The 17,500-nt window shown below is 44.2% G+C and overlaps 3 protein-coding genes and 1 long non-coding RNA gene across 12 annotated transcripts in view; 2 read left to right on the forward strand and 2 right to left on the reverse strand.

Annotated features, from left to right (window-relative positions):
• The window catches only part of LOC113569123 (phosphatidylinositol 4,5-bisphosphate 3-kinase catalytic subunit alpha isoform), a 27,066-nt gene extending 26,615 nt beyond the window's left edge, over positions 1-451 (forward strand). For all 7 annotated transcript variants that reach the window (XM_035521630.2, XM_081704935.1, XM_081704936.1 and 4 more), the window contains one exon: positions 1-451. This exon is cut by the window's left edge and continues 426 nt beyond it. The gene's annotated coding sequence lies outside the window, so the exon portion shown is untranslated.
• A 2,492-nt stretch (positions 452-2,943) lies between these two features.
• Positions 2,944-12,025, reverse strand: coro2ab (coronin 2Ab). Its single transcript, XM_026996690.3, has 11 exons — positions 10,811-12,025; positions 10,570-10,686; positions 9,961-10,110; positions 9,700-9,879; positions 9,204-9,320; positions 8,867-8,971; positions 8,662-8,758; positions 8,447-8,559; positions 7,803-7,893; positions 5,749-6,098; positions 2,944-3,483 (listed from the first exon to the last, which is right to left on the reverse strand). Exons 1-11 carry the CDS (start codon positions 11,009-11,011, stop codon positions 3,265-3,267), a joined length of 1,740 nt encoding a protein of 579 aa, XP_026852491.2. The 5' UTR covers positions 11,012-12,025; the 3' UTR covers positions 2,944-3,264.
• A 2,197-nt stretch (positions 12,026-14,222) lies between these two features.
• Positions 14,223-17,500, reverse strand: part of tec (tec protein tyrosine kinase) — an 18,523-nt gene continuing 15,245 nt past the window's right edge. For all 3 annotated transcript variants that reach the window (XM_081704938.1, XM_035521687.2, XM_081704939.1), the window contains 5 exons: positions 16,322-16,538; positions 16,075-16,139; positions 15,528-15,646; positions 14,855-15,012; positions 14,223-14,625 (listed from right to left, as the gene is read on the reverse strand). In XM_081704938.1, coding sequence (XP_081561064.1) covers positions 14,545-14,625; positions 14,855-15,012; positions 15,528-15,646; positions 16,075-16,139; positions 16,322-16,538 — 640 coding nt within the window. In that variant the 3' untranslated portion in view covers positions 14,223-14,544. The remainder of the gene's footprint in view (positions 14,626-14,854; positions 15,013-15,527; positions 15,647-16,074; positions 16,140-16,321; positions 16,539-17,500) is intronic.
• LOC145653029 (uncharacterized) lies at positions 14,573-15,013 on the forward strand. The gene is made up of 2 exons (XR_014119273.1): positions 14,573-14,679; positions 14,830-15,013. It is a non-coding gene; the product is annotated as an uncharacterized LOC145653029 (long non-coding RNA).

A 17,500-nucleotide genomic window follows, 5' to 3' on the forward strand; every position in this document is an offset into this window, starting at 1 on the left:
TGGTCATTCATTAAACCCTCTGAGGTCGCAGTTATCACCAGCAAGAACAAAGTGCATGTTGTAACAGTGTAGTAATTACGTCACACCCGTAGACAGAGTCAGACAGACAGGCCTGGAGCTACAGAGTCAGCCAGGCAGTCCTCGAGCTACAGCTCCCACAGAAGCTCTTTTTACAGAGGGCACAGGTGGGACTAGAAACTGACCAATCAGCTACATTCACTGTTCACTTAACTATCAGCCATAAGATCTCAAACCGCACTCATGTTAGGTCCAGATTTAACACGGGTCCTGAGGTCAGAGGTCCAGAGAGGGCTTGGTCTGTTTTAAATGTGAAATCATCTTGGCTATGCACACCATTAACTACACTAAGCACCAAATATGAATCACCTATATCTTGGTAATGAGCACACTGAGCTTGTGACACACACACACACACACACACACACACACACACACTTTCTCAGAGATGCACTCACAGTACAACTGTTTTGATGAACTACAGTGCCCCTGAAGATTCTTGTTGCAGCTCTTTGTAGGTTAAGACTCATAAGACCCACAAGACTCACGGGAAATGTAGTATGAAACTGGATGTACTTTCTTCCTCTAAGATATTTCATAGGCCTGTTATGCATATTTATATATTCACACACACACACACACACACACAAAGGTGGGATGACCACTGCTTTTCTGCACTACTGTGACACGCGTACAAATAGTCGGTGTCTATACACACACACACACACACACACACACACACACACACACACACACACACACACACAGCACTGCACAAGTATTACTGCACTATGTTGGAACTGTAAATGGGGGTTAGATAGGTCACATTTAGGGTTCTGGTTTGAGTAAGATTAGGGTTAGTTTTAGATTAGGGTTAGATTAGGGTTAGGTTAGGGTTAGAGTTAGATTAGGGTTAAATTAGGGTTTGATTAGGGTTGGGGTTAGATTAGGGTTAAATTAGAGTTAGAGTTAGGGTTAGGGTTAGAGTTAGGGTTAGATTAGGGTTAGTTGGCAGTTGATTCAGATTCCTGAAATTCAGCTGTTTGTCTTTTTGATTTGTGATGGTGATGATTCCGTGGAGTAAGGAGAGTCACTCCTGTGACATACCCTTCACAGGCATTTTCCTGAGGGCTGAGCTGAGATCAGCATTGCCCTGTAGTGCATCAATGTGGTTGGGAAAAAAAGGGCCATAGAGCTGTTCCTAGGTCAGGCCATAGCAGGCTCCTACCTAACACTCCAAAGAGCTCCTCATCCTCCTCAGGTTATCACGAAGGTCAAGGTTCAAGCTTTGATCAGCTATGACAGTGCCAAAACAGAGGACGAGTTACCTTCTGTGCACATGCCCCATAATGCACTGCTGCTGAAGACAGGAAATGCTTGGATAGCATGATCACAGTAATGTGACAGTTTTTCTTTGTACACTACACTATTCCATACTACAGTATCTAGTATACAATACTACTGCAGCTATGTTGGGATTTACAGGGAAAATGCAATGTAAATGTTTGTACTTGTGTGTGGAATTGAATGGTTTCTATTGCAGTTTAGATTAGAGTGGAGAAGCATTAAAACCAGCCGATGACATGCATCACTGTGAATGCAGTTTGACCTTGCGCTTAAACCACCTGAAGCTATGCGTTTAACAATCACTCAGTCTTCTCCATTAACAAATCCTTCTCTTCCTAAATATGAGATTCAATCTGTATTGTGTTAAACAAAAAATAGTGATAATATATCTAGCTGACAAAGTCTTGTTAAAAATGGTTTTGTTACAGGTTATGATGGGTTTCTCTTGTATATAGTGAATGCTAAAATACATATCAGAATGAAGTGTGTTTAACCCTGTTGAGAAATTGGTCAACCAAACGTAAACTCAGTCAGTGTTTCAGGATTTACTGTATGTTCACTGTTGCATGTCTGCCGGTCAGAAGACTGTGTGTTGAGGGGACACTTGAGTTTGGACTAGATTCTCACATAGCCGTGGCAAACTTTGAATCAGCAGCTGTTTTTGTGTTTTGTGAATTAAATGTGCAGGATTTTAGCTTCTCTGTTTCTTGTAGCTTTTTAAAAAGTCAGCTGAGCTGATCTGGCTTCAGGAATCTCTTTAGCTTCTCTGTTGCTTGTGGCTCTTTTAATCAGCCGAGCTGATCTGGGTTCAGGAGCTGCACAGAGTTTCAGGCTTTCATACTCACTACGAGTTGGTGGAAAAGAAATTACTCTCAGAACAATTTTCAAAGCATAAAAGAAGAAAACACAAATTACAAAAGCTTTTTGTGTTCAGATAGTTTGTCAGTGATCTCATGCAGATTTATATCAGCGATATATTGTTATTATTACTGACATCAAGCATCACGAAACGTTAGTCAAATGCATGAATGATTTAATGAAATTTGAGCTGTTCAGTATTGATAACTCATGTACCTGTAGCAACTTTGCACAAAATGTGCTTTGTTTGTTTGTGAATATGAACACAGGGAAATCCTAAAAGCAATACATTACTGAACTGAAGTAGAGATTCACACTGAGCCAGATTGGATGTGTATTACAGTGATGACTTCAGTGAGGAATGGAGGGGCTTGCACAGTGGAATTCAGTAATGAGTCTTTTGTGGTAGTCGTGGTGCAGTCGTGTTGGAGAATCATTGTACTGTAATTTTGATACAAATGTGTATTCTGCTCTCAGCACAGTCCTGGACAGGGTCCAGAGGGCGTGACCCATTTGGGTTCTTTGGTTGTTTGTTACGTTATGATGTTTACAGTGATGTTTCATGAAATAAACTTTTCTTAACTGTAGACATGGCTTCTTTGTGTGAGTGGATCTAACAGCCCTCGCTCAGCAAAATTCAAATCTATGTTCATTGTCTTTTTTGTAGTTTGAGCCTTAGATGTTCCTGATCATAAGTACTTTCTTAACGGTTTAAAAAGGTTGGAGTTCAGAGAATTTTACATTTTTGAGTTTTCTCTGTATTACAAAATATATTTTGTGAGGCCAGAAACATTCCTCGCAACTGGTTTTGATGGAAACCCTTGAACCTGTCGAATTTGTTGTATTTCTCAGAACAAGTTCTTAATCTATTACTCAACAGAGATTAAAATACAACTGAATGTCTCCAGAGATTAAAATATAACCATGGTTTGCATTTTGCACTCATTCTCATGCTCTGACCATGAGTCAGAGTGAAGTGCATTTTGGATGTTTTTGGGTGTTCAAGGCTGCTGGCTCTTGTAGGGGCATTTGTCTGCAATCTCAGAGCTCTAACAGTTGTTTCTCAGTGTGTGTGTGTGTGTGTGTGTGTGTGTGTGTGTGTGTGTGTGTTGATTGTCTGGGATCAGAACGACACTGGTTATGCTGGTTATGCATGTTCTTGATTTCCAGCTCAAGCTGCTGGATCCTGTTGTCGCGCTGGTCCAGCTGTTGTCGTAGCGACCGAATCTCCTCCCTCTGCATGTAGAACAGCTGCCACATCTACAACACACACACAGTGATGGAGAGAATATTTTGAGTGCTCATTTCTCTCAGGACTCACGAGGGCTAAGGGTCCAAGGTCATTGCATATATATAAATTATATAAAAATCCAAAGAAGATTCCAGGTGAATAACTGCAGCGTACTGTAGTAAGAGATGGAGAGATATTAAAAAAAACAGGAGGTCCAAACAGAGGTCCTTCATCAGCGCTGCAAGAAATTGTTTCTGAATGATAAGACAAGGCCATAGTCACAATACATTGTGTCAGGGGACACGGCCCCCCAAATACTGAGATATACTGATCCATATACATGGATTCCCCTCACTATGTTTTAGTGATGTTAGCAGCTGTCAATGTTCCCATCTGTTGATGGGACATTTATTATTGTAACACCGTATCCGCTCTGCTGACTAACGCCTCTCACCTGCAGGTAAACATAACGGTAATGTCAGTTGTCATTTCGCACTGAAACCGTAACTGTAGAAATAAATCATATTGTACTAAAGGTGTCAGTAACTGTAGAAGAGGATACAAACGTTTCTGGTGAGAAGGTGCCACTTTGTGAGTGCTAACTCAGTCAGCACCACTACTGACGTTACCGCGAGATACGTTCACACAGCGGCCCGCCGTCACACGCCTATAACGGTCATCTTGTTCCAAAGCCTGCGTGAAGCCTCAGTAACGCCAGTCATTGTGGTGTTCATGGACATGTAGATGGAGCCGCTTCATTCACTGTGTGTCCGTATCAAATCCCTGGAGCTCTACCTGCTTATGATATACGGTGTTATTATTGTTAGTTTGAGAAAGTGAACAGACTTTATTAGGCAGCTTTTGTCGGCTTTCATTCCAGGATAGGAGAGACCTGGAGAGGAGAGACCTAGAGGAGAGAGGAGAGACCTAGAGGAAAGAGGAGAGACCTAGAGGAGAGGAACAGAGAGGAGAGGAGAGACGAGAGGAGAGGCCTAGGGAGGAGAGGAGAGGTGAGTAAAGGAGAGAACAGGGGAGAGGAGAGACAGGATAAAAGATCATTTATCTCACTCTTGACGAGTGTGTCTTTGATGTTTTTGAATCATCTGTAGGAGATTAGAGTAGGATCCTTAAAAAAGGTATGTGGTCTCTGCTTCGTCCTGAAGTATAATATCAGCCACTGTTTTGTCAGATGATACGTGAAGCACCAAATGAATTCTTGTAGTCTGAACAGCTGATTGTTTACAGGTCAGTATGTCCACTCTGAACAGCAAGGATGTCATCTATGACTTCCTCAGTAAACCCACAGTTATAAAAATATACCCACATCTCCATACTTTTCTGGAGGAAGCCTTCATTCTCACTGTAAATGCATTTATGTCCAAGTGGCTGTGATTAAGGGAGTTTTTACAGGCCTTGGGATTGTACTGCAAATAGGAATGAGAGTCTAGCTTTGTAGTATATGGTGGTGTTTAAACAAGAATGATGAAACTTCCCTGAAACATGACACATTTTTTCCTCGTGCCAGGAAGTGCTGTACTCCACATATATTCAAGAACTTGGAGAAGGAAGAAATAAACAATTGGAGGTCATCTAATGTGCATGTAGCAAAACCAAAAACGTTAGCAATGTATCTCAGAAATAGTACAGGACCAGAATATTGCTCAGTAAATGTTTCTCAGACATGTTCTCGTCAGACTGTAAATGTGTCAACTCTGAACTGCTTCTGAACCTTTGACCCCCACTAGGACTCACAGATATGAAGAGTTACTTTGAGCACTAAAGTGGGACCATCCTGCGCTAACCTCTGTTGGACTTGTTGAGAAACATTTTTTGATATTTGTTGTGAGAAACAAGAACCTGTGGGAGTTCCAGACACAGAAAGACAAGATGGTACCGGCTAACCAACCAGACACAGTAGTGATGGACAAACAGCAGAAGAGAGCAGTAGTGAGAGATGTGGGGATCCAGAGTGATGACAACATCAGGAACCAGGAACACCAAAAACTTAAATAAATACCAAGAGCTGAGAGAAGAGCTAGAAAAGATGTGGAAGGTGAAGACAACTGTGGTTCCCATGGTAACAGGAGCGATAGGGGCTGTGACCCCCAAACTGGGAGAATGACCTCAGCAGATCCCAGGAACAACATCCGAGATCTCCGTCCAGAAGAGTGCAGTCCTGGGAACAGCTAAGATACTATACAGGACGCTCACGCTCCCAGACCTGAGAGAGAGAGACCGCCCGGAGGAGGGTGAGTGGGGAATGTTTTAAGCTGATATACATCTAGTTTTCCTACCTCTTTCTCTGCCACAGGTAGTGTGTACGCATCTGATTCAGGCCATGTCTGCTCCCCGTGTCTGTGTGGCCAGACTGAGTCTGGGGTGTGCGTGTTGCTCACGCCGTACCCCTGGGTCTCATCCTCCTGCCATCCTGATAGGTCACTGATGTCATACTCCACGTGCTGATTGGCCAGCTCATATTCTTTGTCCTGATTGGCCATCTCCTCCTGAGGGAAAAGCCTGCCAGGCTCATGGAGGTTCTGGAGGTTCTGGCTGTTGGCTGAGTGGTCAGGCCCAGCTGCCTCCACTGGAGCTGGGTATGGGTTTTGGATTTTACTCCCAGGTTTCAGGGACATCAGAATTGGGCCTAGTCAAGTAACATTCACTATGGGTCAGGATCGCTAACAGACAACATCCATTGGGAACATTTGACAAGCAAAGTAAAGACTGAACAAACCACAAACCACTTTGCTCATGATAAATCTAAGAGATACTTGATAATTGATAAAAACAATAATCAATCATTCAATAAATGTATTGAGTTTGGAGCTGTTTTTCCAGGCTGAATAGACCCTGCACAAACAGGTATGACAGGTGTCACCAGCAGTAAGAGAGATTTCACCTCCTCAATAGTTTTATTTGTTATATGTGACTCAGCCTACAAGAATTTCTACTAACATCAATGGTGTTAATAATTCATCGGCATTGGTCTTATTTTAACTAACACGCCGTCCGTGTTTACAGTACTATCAGCGGCAGTGGGACCCAGTGGGCCTAATTTGATTGCTTTAGTAAAAGGGACCACAACAGGCCAGTCAAAACGTTTATGGCAGGTCAAAGATGAATGATGCTAATAATATTAATGATTTAGAGCAGTCTGATGTTTGTCTGGGAAATGATGCAAACATAGCTTTGAAAATTGTTTGGCCAAATTTGTGATGTTGGTAGATTCCTCACTTAGGAAATGGTGTGAGGGTTGGTGGGGTACAACAGACTGATGAGGAGTTGAGACAGTTAATGGTTCAACAGGAGAACATCTACACAGCTGCTCCTGAATCAGGAGCTTTTTAGATATTTATCATAAGGTGAGAAATAGGTCACAATTAAATTAATCAAATTAAAGTATATTTTATAAAAATTATTATTTTATAAATATTTGAATGAAGTTCTGTGTAATAAGTCACGCAGGTCTCAGAGGTATGTGGAATGTGCAGGTCAGGTCATCACCAGGCCATGTGGCACACCTAATTACATCATCAGGCCACGTAAAACAACTAATTACATCATCAGGCCACGTAAAACAACTAATTACATCACCAGGCCACGTAAAACAATGAATTACATCACCAGGCCACGTAAAACAACGAATTACATCACCAGGCCATGTGGCACAGTGAATTACTTCATCAGGCCATGTGGCACAGCGAATTACTTTAACTTCTATATCACTTCATCAGTTTCTTTATCAACAAAGTAGACATCTTAAGATCTCATATGCAAATGAATCATTAATTTAACACACATTGTTAAGTGTATTATGAGGGATACAACTTGTTTTGCATTTGATAAACCAAAACAAAGCTCTCTCTCTCAGATGACTCAGATGACTATTAGATTTTTTAGCAGCTAGACGGCCTTTCCAAATCAATATGTCATGTTTTAATTGTCATGTTTTAATAGTTTACTTTCCTAAAAATGAAAGTGCAGGTTTTACTGGTTCTGTTAACATTCTTCCTGTGCTTGGTAAGGTGGAGGAAAACATTTCACTGCGGCTGTTTTTATGGAATTAACAAGGGTTAAATGTGAATTTTCAACTTTAGCTCCTGCTAATGAAGAGTTTCCTCTCTGGCAGTATTCACAGCCAGTATTCAGTAAAAAGTCCCACAGGGGGTCCACTTTTATTTTCAGTTTTAATAAATGGTTTACCACACGATTTATATTCTGATGTAGTTACATATGCTGACGACTCAACTTTGTTCTGCGCAAATATTTTGTGGAAGCTAATGGTGAAACTGGTGAGCCTTATAGATGAAGTTCAGCCATGTTGGCTCCAGTCTCCCTGCCTGCTCACCTCTGTTCTGCCCCATGAGCCACTCCTGAGCCGTCATGGCTGCCTCACCACCAGCTGTCATTGGGTAGATGTCTTCCTGGAAGCCATCGGACTGAAAACACCACAACGAGAATAGGGGTCCAGAATTCACATTTAGGGTTAGATATGTCTCATCTTCCTGCCCACTGCTTATAACGGACACTGGGAAACTGAGACGAGAGATACTGAGATGCTGAGAATGAGAGACACTGAGAATGAGATGCTGCGACACTGAGACGAGAGACGCTGAGACACAGACGAGAGACGCTGAGAATGAGACGCTGCGACACTGAGACGAGACGCTGAGAATGAGACGCTGAGACACAGACGAGAGACGCTGAGATGATTCGACACAGACGAGAGAAGCTGAGAATGAGACGCTGAGACACAGACGAGAGACGCTGAGAATGAGACGCTGCGACACTGAGACGAGAGACGCTGAGAATGAGACGCTGCGACACTGAGACGAGAGACGCTGAGAATGAGACGCTGCGACACTGAGACGAGAGACGCTGAGATGATGCGACGCTGAGACGCTGCGACACTGAGACGAGAGACGCTGAGACGAGAGACGCTGAGACGATGCAACGCTGAGACGAGAGACGCTGAGACGCTGTGTGGTTTACCTTACGAGGTACAAGGAAGGATAAGGGCTCCAACAGGTCCTTAACGGGCACGAGACGGTAGAAGCGGAACACTTCACACGACTTGGTGTCTACGCCACGCTTGGGCATCACACCTGCACAGGGACACCCACTGCAGCCTTTGAGTGTGTGTGTGTGTGTGTGTGTGTGTGTGTGTGTGTGTGTATGTGTAGATGAGTGTGTATTTGTGAACTCACCCATGCCACGTTGTGGAAGCAAAGAGCGATGTTCTGCCAGGAAGTGAATGTATGGTTTTTCTGCACTGACTTCATAATAGCGAATATTTCCATCTCCCTACAGAGGCCAGAGACAGAGGGAGACATACTGTCTAACTATAGCAGGTGTCCAGTGGTTACACCTGTAGCAGGTGTGTGTGTAGGTATCTGCAAATTGTGTGAGAACCTTGCCGGCCAAGTAGAGCATGTGTGTGTCAGGGTCGTAGAAAGGAAAGACAACCCCACAACCTCCATCCAGGTCTTCCTCAAGCAGAGGTTTAGACAGGTCCTCCTGTAACATACACACACACACAGACACATCACTCTGTACAGGTACTGCAGCAGGTAGTACAGTGTGGATAAGTGAATGTTCTTGTGTTCATGTAGTGACGTGTGGGAGAAAACCCTGTGAGCTTCTGTCTACCGCAAACCTCAATCTTACAGAATTAATGGACAAGAACATTCTGCTTATTCCAAAAGCACTTGTGTGTGTGTATGTGTGTGTGTGTGTGTGTGTGTATTACCGGGTCCCAAAGCGCATACTGTCTCTGGTTCCACAGGGAGGTTCCAGTTGTGAGCAGCAGATTCAGGTTGGTCAGAAACAAAACCTTCCAGGCCTTATGAGACTGATTGTAGGAGCCCTGCAGAGAGAGAGAGAGAGAGAGAGATAGAAAATAAAGGAGAGAAACAGAGAGGGACACACAGAGAGACATGGAGAGAGTCACAGAGAAAGATACCTGCAGAGACAGACACAGGGACAGAGAGACATGGAGAGAGTCACAGAGAGAGATACCTGGAGAGACAGACACAGGGACAGAGAGACATGGAGTTAGACTGCTACATAGCCACAGGTGTTGAGTATCTGCAGACAGCTGTGGTGTATAGTTGCACATCCACACATCCTATTATCTGTCTGTCTGGAGTTTTGTAGAGCATCAGATACACACACACACACACACACACACACACACACACACACACACATATTTGCACATATACAAACCTCCCCCAACTGGTTACCTGTAGCAGGTGACCTGTGCGTGGGTCGAGTACTCTGACATTTCTGTCCCTGCAGGTTGTAGCCAGCCTGCTGCCATCCTCACTGAAGCTAACAGACAGAACCAGATCAGTGTGTGAGCGGATCACACACACCGGTGTCTTGGCCACAGCAGTGACAGTGTCCAAACGCCACACACACACCTGCAGAAACAGCACCCAGTCAGTTCAATGTGTGTGTGTGTGTGGTAGTCTTTAGTTGGATCTACTTTAAATGTACATTACTTGGTAGTCATAGGCTGAGCTTAGCAGCACGTCTTTGGCAGTTGGGTGCCACTCGATCAGCCCCACCCAGCGGGCGTGGCCTATGAGCTCCTTCCGGGGGAAGATAATGTTCTCCTTCAAACCATTTTTAGGGATGTCCCACACCTTAACCTACACACACACACACACACACACACACACACACACACGCACCATTATTAGGCATGTCCCACACCTTAACCTACACACACACACACCATTATTATGGATGTCACACACTCACATGCACACACATACATACACACACTAAATGAAGGATAAAGGCCTGTAGGAGTAGTAACATATTGGTATTGTTTCTCTGGTGTTTCTGTAGTAGTTTATGTCTGTACTGTATTTGAATGTGATATTAAACAGTCAAAACAATGATCATTTCTGTGGTGGGGGACCCAGCTAAATGGGATTCTTAGCCAGGGCATAGTGGTGGAGGTTACTGTTTCTAAGGCAGAGTGGTCGTGGTTGTCATAGCAGCAGTGGGTCTAGCATCAGGACCTAGCAAAGCTGCATTAGCGCATACACTGTGACCGTGATGGTTGCTATAGCAATGGTGAGGTGATGGCGGCCGTGACAGACCGTGCAGTCTTCGGAGCAGGAGGCGATGCGCTGGTCATTGAAGGGGTCCCACTTCACGTCCAGAACCCTGGCCTGATGCCCACACACACGTGCATGGTGGGGGTCTACCCGTCCTGTCTGACACACGCACACACACCTGAGCCAGGTTGGCAGGATCAGCAGCAGCAGGATCAGTTTGCTGCCTCAGGTGTGCTATGGACTGGTATGGCTGCAGGTCAGCATTGGTGGGGCTTGGACTCACTTGACGGACAGGGATGACGATGAATGCTCCTCCCCCGGTACTTTCAGTAACCACGGCGATGAATTGTGGGTTGACGGCACAGCAATGACTGTCCTGGACACCACCGGTGATCTGCAGACCGTTGTAGCTCTGCTCACGACTCGCCACACGGCCATAAACGTGACGGAACTTTGAGCTGTGGTACGGAGGGTGCCATGACATCTACACAATGCCATCAGTTACACCCTTAATCTGTTACAGCCTGAATCAATTACAACCTTAATCAGTTACACCCTTAATCAATTACAGCCTGAATCAATTACAACCTTAATCAGTTACAGCCTTAATCATTTACACTCTTAATCTATATGATTAGTTAACCAAGCAATGCAATCAGTTAATCAATGTGATTGAGCATAACTATATGGAGAGATGCGTTTGTTTTATATAGCAAAGCTGTATGTGGGGATACAGGCCTATCTCCACACAGTGTTTGTGTGTGTGTGTGTGTGTGTGTGTGTGTGTGTGTGTGTGTGTGTGCGTGCATGCGTGTTTTGTTTGCATGTGTGTGTAAGAGTGTGTGTGTAAGTGTGTGTATGTGTGTGAGTGTGAGTGTAAGTGTGTGTGTGTGTGTGTTCACTTTCACTACCACCCATCCAGCATTTGCTTAAAGTTATATTTTCATAGCGATCAAAGATCTCTCATGAACTAAAGCCCAACAGAACAGATACACCCACAGGTACATCCCCACATACACCAAAAGATACACCCACAGGTACATCCCCACATACACCAAAAGATACACCCACAGGTACATCCACAGGTACATCCCCACATATACCAACAGACACACCCACACATACACCCACAGGTACATCCCAGCATACATCAAGAGGTACATCCCCACATACACCAACAGATACACCCACAGGTACATCCCCACATACACTAACAGGTACATCCACAGGTACACCCACATATACACCCACAGATATACCCACACATGCACCAACAGATACACCCACAGATACACCCATAGGTACATCCACACATAAACCCACACATACACCCACAGGTACATCCCCACATACACGAACAGATACACACACAGGTACATCCCCACATACACCAACAGATACACCCCTACATTCACCCAGAGGTACATCCCCACATACACCAACAGATACACCCACAGGTACATCCCCACATACACCAACAGATACACACACAGGTACATCCCCACATACACCAACAGATACACACACAGGTACATCCCCACATACACCATCAGATACACACACAGGTACATCCCCACATACACCAATAGATACACCCCTACATTCACCCAGAGGTACATCCCCACATACACCAACAGATACACCCACAGGTACATCCCCACATACACCAATAGATACACCCCTACATTCACCCAGAGGTACATCCCCACATACACCAACAGATACACCCACACATTCACCCACAGGTACATCCCCACATACACCCACAGGTACATTCACAGGTACAGCCACAGGTACATTAAGACAATGAATGTGCAGCTCACTGACGCAGAGATACCTTTGCATAGCAAATGTGGGGACCTGTAGCTATGACAACCAGTGACATGAACACCTCCTTGCTCTTATTTTCAAATCATACAACATTTTAAAATACTCATCATTCCAGTGGGTCTCATTAACTACTAAAACACAAATACTCATTATTCCAGTGGGTCTCATTAACTACTAAAACAGTGTCTCATTAAATATTCAATCTGTCCATGTCAGGGATGAGCAGGGAGATAGGAAACCATTGCAGATAAAAATGTATTAACAAAACAGTTCAAGGGGACAGGCACACTTGTAACAGCAAACACACTCAGGCCGTCGGTAACGGCATCCGGAGGGTTGAAAGGGGCGTCTGTGAGACTCCAGAAGACACAGATCACTGCAAACAGAGAACGCTTGAACGATAGAATTCCCAGCTGGTTCAGGAGGATAAACAGAACTAAACAAGGCAAGTGCAGGGGGTGGCCAATGAGCAGAGACATGCACAGCGGAGTGAGGAAGTCTGGGAAGAGTCATGGAGAGTGGGAGGGGTCCAGATGGGGTGTGGGAGGAGTCCAGATGGGGTGTGGGAGGAGTCGAGGTGGGGATTATGACAGCCTGCCAAAGCTACTCACGATAAATGTTTAATGATGGAGAGTCAAGTTACATTACAAGACTTTAGAACACTGGACATCTGACACAAACACACACACACACATCAGAGCTTTTTCATGGAAAGATTTCAAATGAAAATGTTAATAATCTGTTTTAAAGGCTACCAGGGGACCCTAAGCCTCTTCAGTAGTGAGTGAGCCGTTCATTATGTGTTTGTGCAGGCATGCGTGCGGTATGTGTATTTTCCTATCCTATCATGACAAGCTGATTCTGTCTCTCCATCAGTGCTGTTTCTCTTCTGTCACACTCAGTAACTCTCCGCCTCTCTTAGCCTTTGTTGGGATTTCTCCACTGTAGCTGTTGCGTCTCCAGCCAGAATAACTGTGTGTACCTGGCTAAACAGCTCCCAGTCTCCAGTGAACCATGGGCAGTGCAGCACACACTGAGAGAACATGCACTGTAAACTTTGAAGATCTGTGTGTGTGTTCTCCATCACGTGTGTGTGTGTGTTCGGTATCTTACCTTGGAGATGGTCAGAGGTTACAGATCCACCTTTACAACAGCTGTGCCCCAAAACAATGAGTGGATGACTTGTGACTCACTGCAACTGGATACTGTGTGTATGTGCATGCATGTGTGTGTGTGTGTGTGCGCGCGCGTGTATGTATGCAAATGTTTTTCATGTGTGCGTGTGAGTGTGTGCATATATTTGTTTATGTGTATGTGTGTGTACCAGGTATGGTCTAGCAGTAAGTGTGATCTAACAGCAGGTGTGATCACTACAGGACACAGTTAAGAATGAGACAGAGTGATCCTAACACACTGTACATGGTCACTACAGGACACAGTTAAGAATGAGACAGAGTGATCCTAACACACTGTACATGGTCACTACAGGACACAGTTAAGAATGAGACAGAGTGATCCTAACACACTGTACATGGTCACTACAGGACACAGTTAAGAATGAGACAGAGTGATCCTAACACACTGTACATGGTCACTACAGGACACAGTTAAGAATGAGACAGAGTGATCCTAACACACTGTACATGGTCACTACAGGACACAGTTAAGAATGAGACAGACTGATCCTAACACACTGTACATGGTCACTACAGGACACAGTTAAGAATGAGACAGACTGATCCTAACACACTGTACATGGTTAATGCAGACTGAAGTTTTCAGTCTTCACCTCTGAGTGGTCAGTAGTGATCAGTCAGGGACCGTTGACAGCAAAACTCTGACAGATGCTCAATGTTTACAAAATAGATTTTTACAACTTTATTTACGCCCAACAGACAGCTGTTAAGCTTTACAGTGCACTGCACAGTGAACAATTTGAAATCTTTTGTTTGTACATTCTATACATGCACACCTGTCTACACGTTCCTGTCCATACATCTTCCTGTGTCCATCACTTGAATTCCAAATATATCATTCTTCTACTGAGTTTTTCCATCATTTCATTTTCAGTGGTTTCCTCCTGTAGGGTCCGTGTCAGTGGAACTGTCCAGACCGCAAGATGGATTCATTATGAGCTGCTGACATCCAGCCATTGGGCAGCATTAAGTCAGACTGTCCAATCAGAGTTCAGGACGCATGTTCATCAGCTTCTAGCTCGTCTGTGATCATCATGGAAATCTGCTCAAAAGGGGGCCTCTCATCTGGTCTCTTAGCAATGGAAATGTTTTTTTCAACAATTATGAACTCAGGAATCATTCACATGTAAGTTTAGTATTTTTATTTTATTATTAATATAGATTTGTATCCAAATTTAAAAGCACACCATTTACCTCTCTCTCTGTGTGTGTGTGTATATATATATATATATATATATATCTCTCTCTCTCTCTCTCTCTCTCTCTGAAAAACAAGGTGTTGCTGGATTAAAGGGTCTCACCTCTCGCCAGCAGAGCTGCATGATGCTGTAGACCTGGGGTGTAGCTTTTCTGGGGTGAGAGAGACGATGACCTTGGCTCACCATCTTCACGACCTCATGGTTCAGGTTATTCTTGAATGGCATCTTGCCCTCTGTGAACACCTCCCACATCAGCACCCCTGAGAAAATACGACACAGCGTTCCCTCTGTGAACACCTCCCACATCAACACCCCTGAGAAAATACGACACAGCGTTCCCTCTGTGAACACCTCCCACATCAACACCCCTGAGAAAATACGACACAGCGTTCCCTCTGTGAACACCTCCCACATCAACACCCAAGGGAAAATACGACACAGCGTTCCCTCTGTGAACACCTCCCACATCAGCATCCTGGACAGTGAACTATCCACAGGTAGTGTGAAAAACAATTAATAGAATTAATAGAATTAATAAAACACAAGTTCTTACCACTGTAGTAATTAAGAATCTTTATTAAGAAATACTATTTATTTAATGATTTCACTTTTTAAAGTTTCACAGTATTTAATAAGTGCTTAAGATTCTTCTATCACAAATACATGCAGAAAGTGGACAACCTAAAATAACTTATCATGAGAAAATGTCATCGCTGTTCTTGTAACTAAAAATATTCCTGAGACGCACTACTGATTAATTTATATTTCCTCTCACCAAAAGACCAGACGTCTGACTTGCTGCTGTATCTGCAGAAGTTAAAGACCTCAGGTGGGGACCATTTAACTGGAAACTTCGCTCCTGAGGAGCTGACATACTGGTCATCCAAAACATACCTGCATGCCAAAGGGTAAAGTTCAGCGTCTGTTGTTATCCTGACATGACAGCGTAACAAAAAGTCCACTCTGTGCCTTGGCAGTGGTGGCTCAGTGGTTAAAGTACTGGCCTAGTAATCAGAAGGTTGCCAGTTCAAGTCCCACCACTGTCAGGTTCACACTGTTGGGCCCTGAGCAAAGCCCTTAATCCTTGATTACTCAAGGTGTGTTCAGTCAGATAAATGCTGTAAATATCCAACCAGTGTCATGTCATTTTTATGTTTACTTTTCAGTGCATTTGGAATTACTATAGCAACTAAAGCAAGGCTTTCTCATATATACATAATATACATAAATTATTTATATGTGTAAACATGTAATAGAATTTCTAGATTTGTGCCTGTCTGGAGTTGGATGTTTTATCAGCTGTGTGTATTTTCCGGCGGTACCTGGTCATGCCGAAGTCGGATACTTTCACCACATGTGAGGCACTGACCAGGCAGTTCCTGGCTGCCTGTGAACAGAGAGCACGGATTAAAGTAGAGGTGTGGCAGGGGGTGGAGCTAGTCCTGATTGAGAGGATGTGGTGTGGGTGTGGCTGAAGTGGAGGTGTGATGAGAGGGCGGGGCTGATCCTGACTGAGAGTGTGTGGCGTGGGCGTGGTGTGGGTGCGGTGTGGGTGCGGTGGCGCAGGACCAGGTCGCGGTGGATGAAGTGGTTCTCCTCCAGGTACTGCATGCCCTGGCTGACATCGTGACATATGCTCAGCAGGTCCTGGGCGCTGAAGGTTTGGCGGCGCTGCCGGATGTAGTTGAGCAGACAGCCCAGCTCCATGAACTCCGTCACCAGGTAGATAGGCCTCTGCTGTGTGCACACGCCATACAGCTGCACCAGCCTTGGGTGGGATAGCCTCCTGCATACACAACAACAACACAAGGACACACATTTCTGTGAGGAAAACGCTCACACACATTCAGACACACCCACACCAAATAGTGTAGAATATGGTAAAACTAACAAGTAAACGCTGCAGTTGGGTTTAGATTACATTTGCACATTCCCTGTGTGTTCCAAACACGTACTGAAAAGCATTTGTTTTGTGGCGGTCCAACACATCTTTGGAACATTCATAGGTTTGTTCGTCAAATACAGTTCAACAAAAAGAAGTTAGATTAGACATTCAGAAATGCTGGTGTGTTAGTGTGTGTGTGTGTGTGTGTGTGTGTGTGTGTTAGTCTGAATCACCCAGTGAACTCAAATAAAACTCAGCAGCATTCAGGTTTCACTTCATTTATTAAAATAAACTATTCATGGTTGACATGTTTAGCTAGATGTCAACCACATTTCTAGCACTGAACACGACAATGTGAAATTTGTCATGTGGCCAGCAGCTGCGTAAAGCCCTCCAGACTCCAGACTCCAGCCTGGAGAGCCTCAGGTCAGGTCAGGTCAGGTCAGAGCCTCATAGGAAAGCAAATAACAAATTAACGCGAAGAGAAAATGAACATTTAAATTGCAATGAGGAAATCAAAACATTCCCCTCCAACATCATCTTTATCACCAACATCACCATTATCACCATCATCACCATCACTGAGACAGAGATCATCACTAAGCAGACAAACACACCCATGACTCGTTCCACCAAAGTTGCTGAACTGGCGTTGTGTCATACTGTGTCATGCTCCGATATAGTGTGTGATGATGTGTCATACTGTGTCATGCTCCGATATAGTGTGTGATGATGTGTCATACTGTGTCATGCTCCGATATAGTGTGTGATGATGTGTCATACTGTGTCATGCTCCGATATAGTGTGTGATGATGTGTCATACTGTGTCATGCTCCGATATAGTGTGTGGTGTCATACTGTGT

This window comes from Electrophorus electricus, chromosome 21, assembly GCF_041902795.1.
Source record: "Electrophorus electricus isolate QZ-2024a chromosome 21, ASM4190279v1, whole genome shotgun sequence".
Taxonomy (NCBI): Eukaryota; Metazoa; Chordata; class Actinopteri; order Gymnotiformes; family Gymnotidae; genus Electrophorus; species Electrophorus electricus.

Excerpts from the sequence above, each read along its gene's own strand:
- coro2ab (XM_026996690.3), bottom strand. The coding sequence starts at position 11,011 with ATGTCATGGCACCCTCCGTACCACAGCTCAAAGTTCCGTCACGTTTAT. Across the intron at positions 10,687-10,810 it reads TCGTCATCCCTGTCCGTCAA|ACAGGACGGGTAGACCCCCA; the intron begins GTGAGTCCAAGC and ends TGCGTGTGTCAG. Across the intron at positions 7,894-8,446 it reads CCTTCCTTGTACCTCGTAAG|TCCGATGGCTTCCAGGAAGA; the intron begins GTAAACCACACA and ends TGGTGTTTTCAG.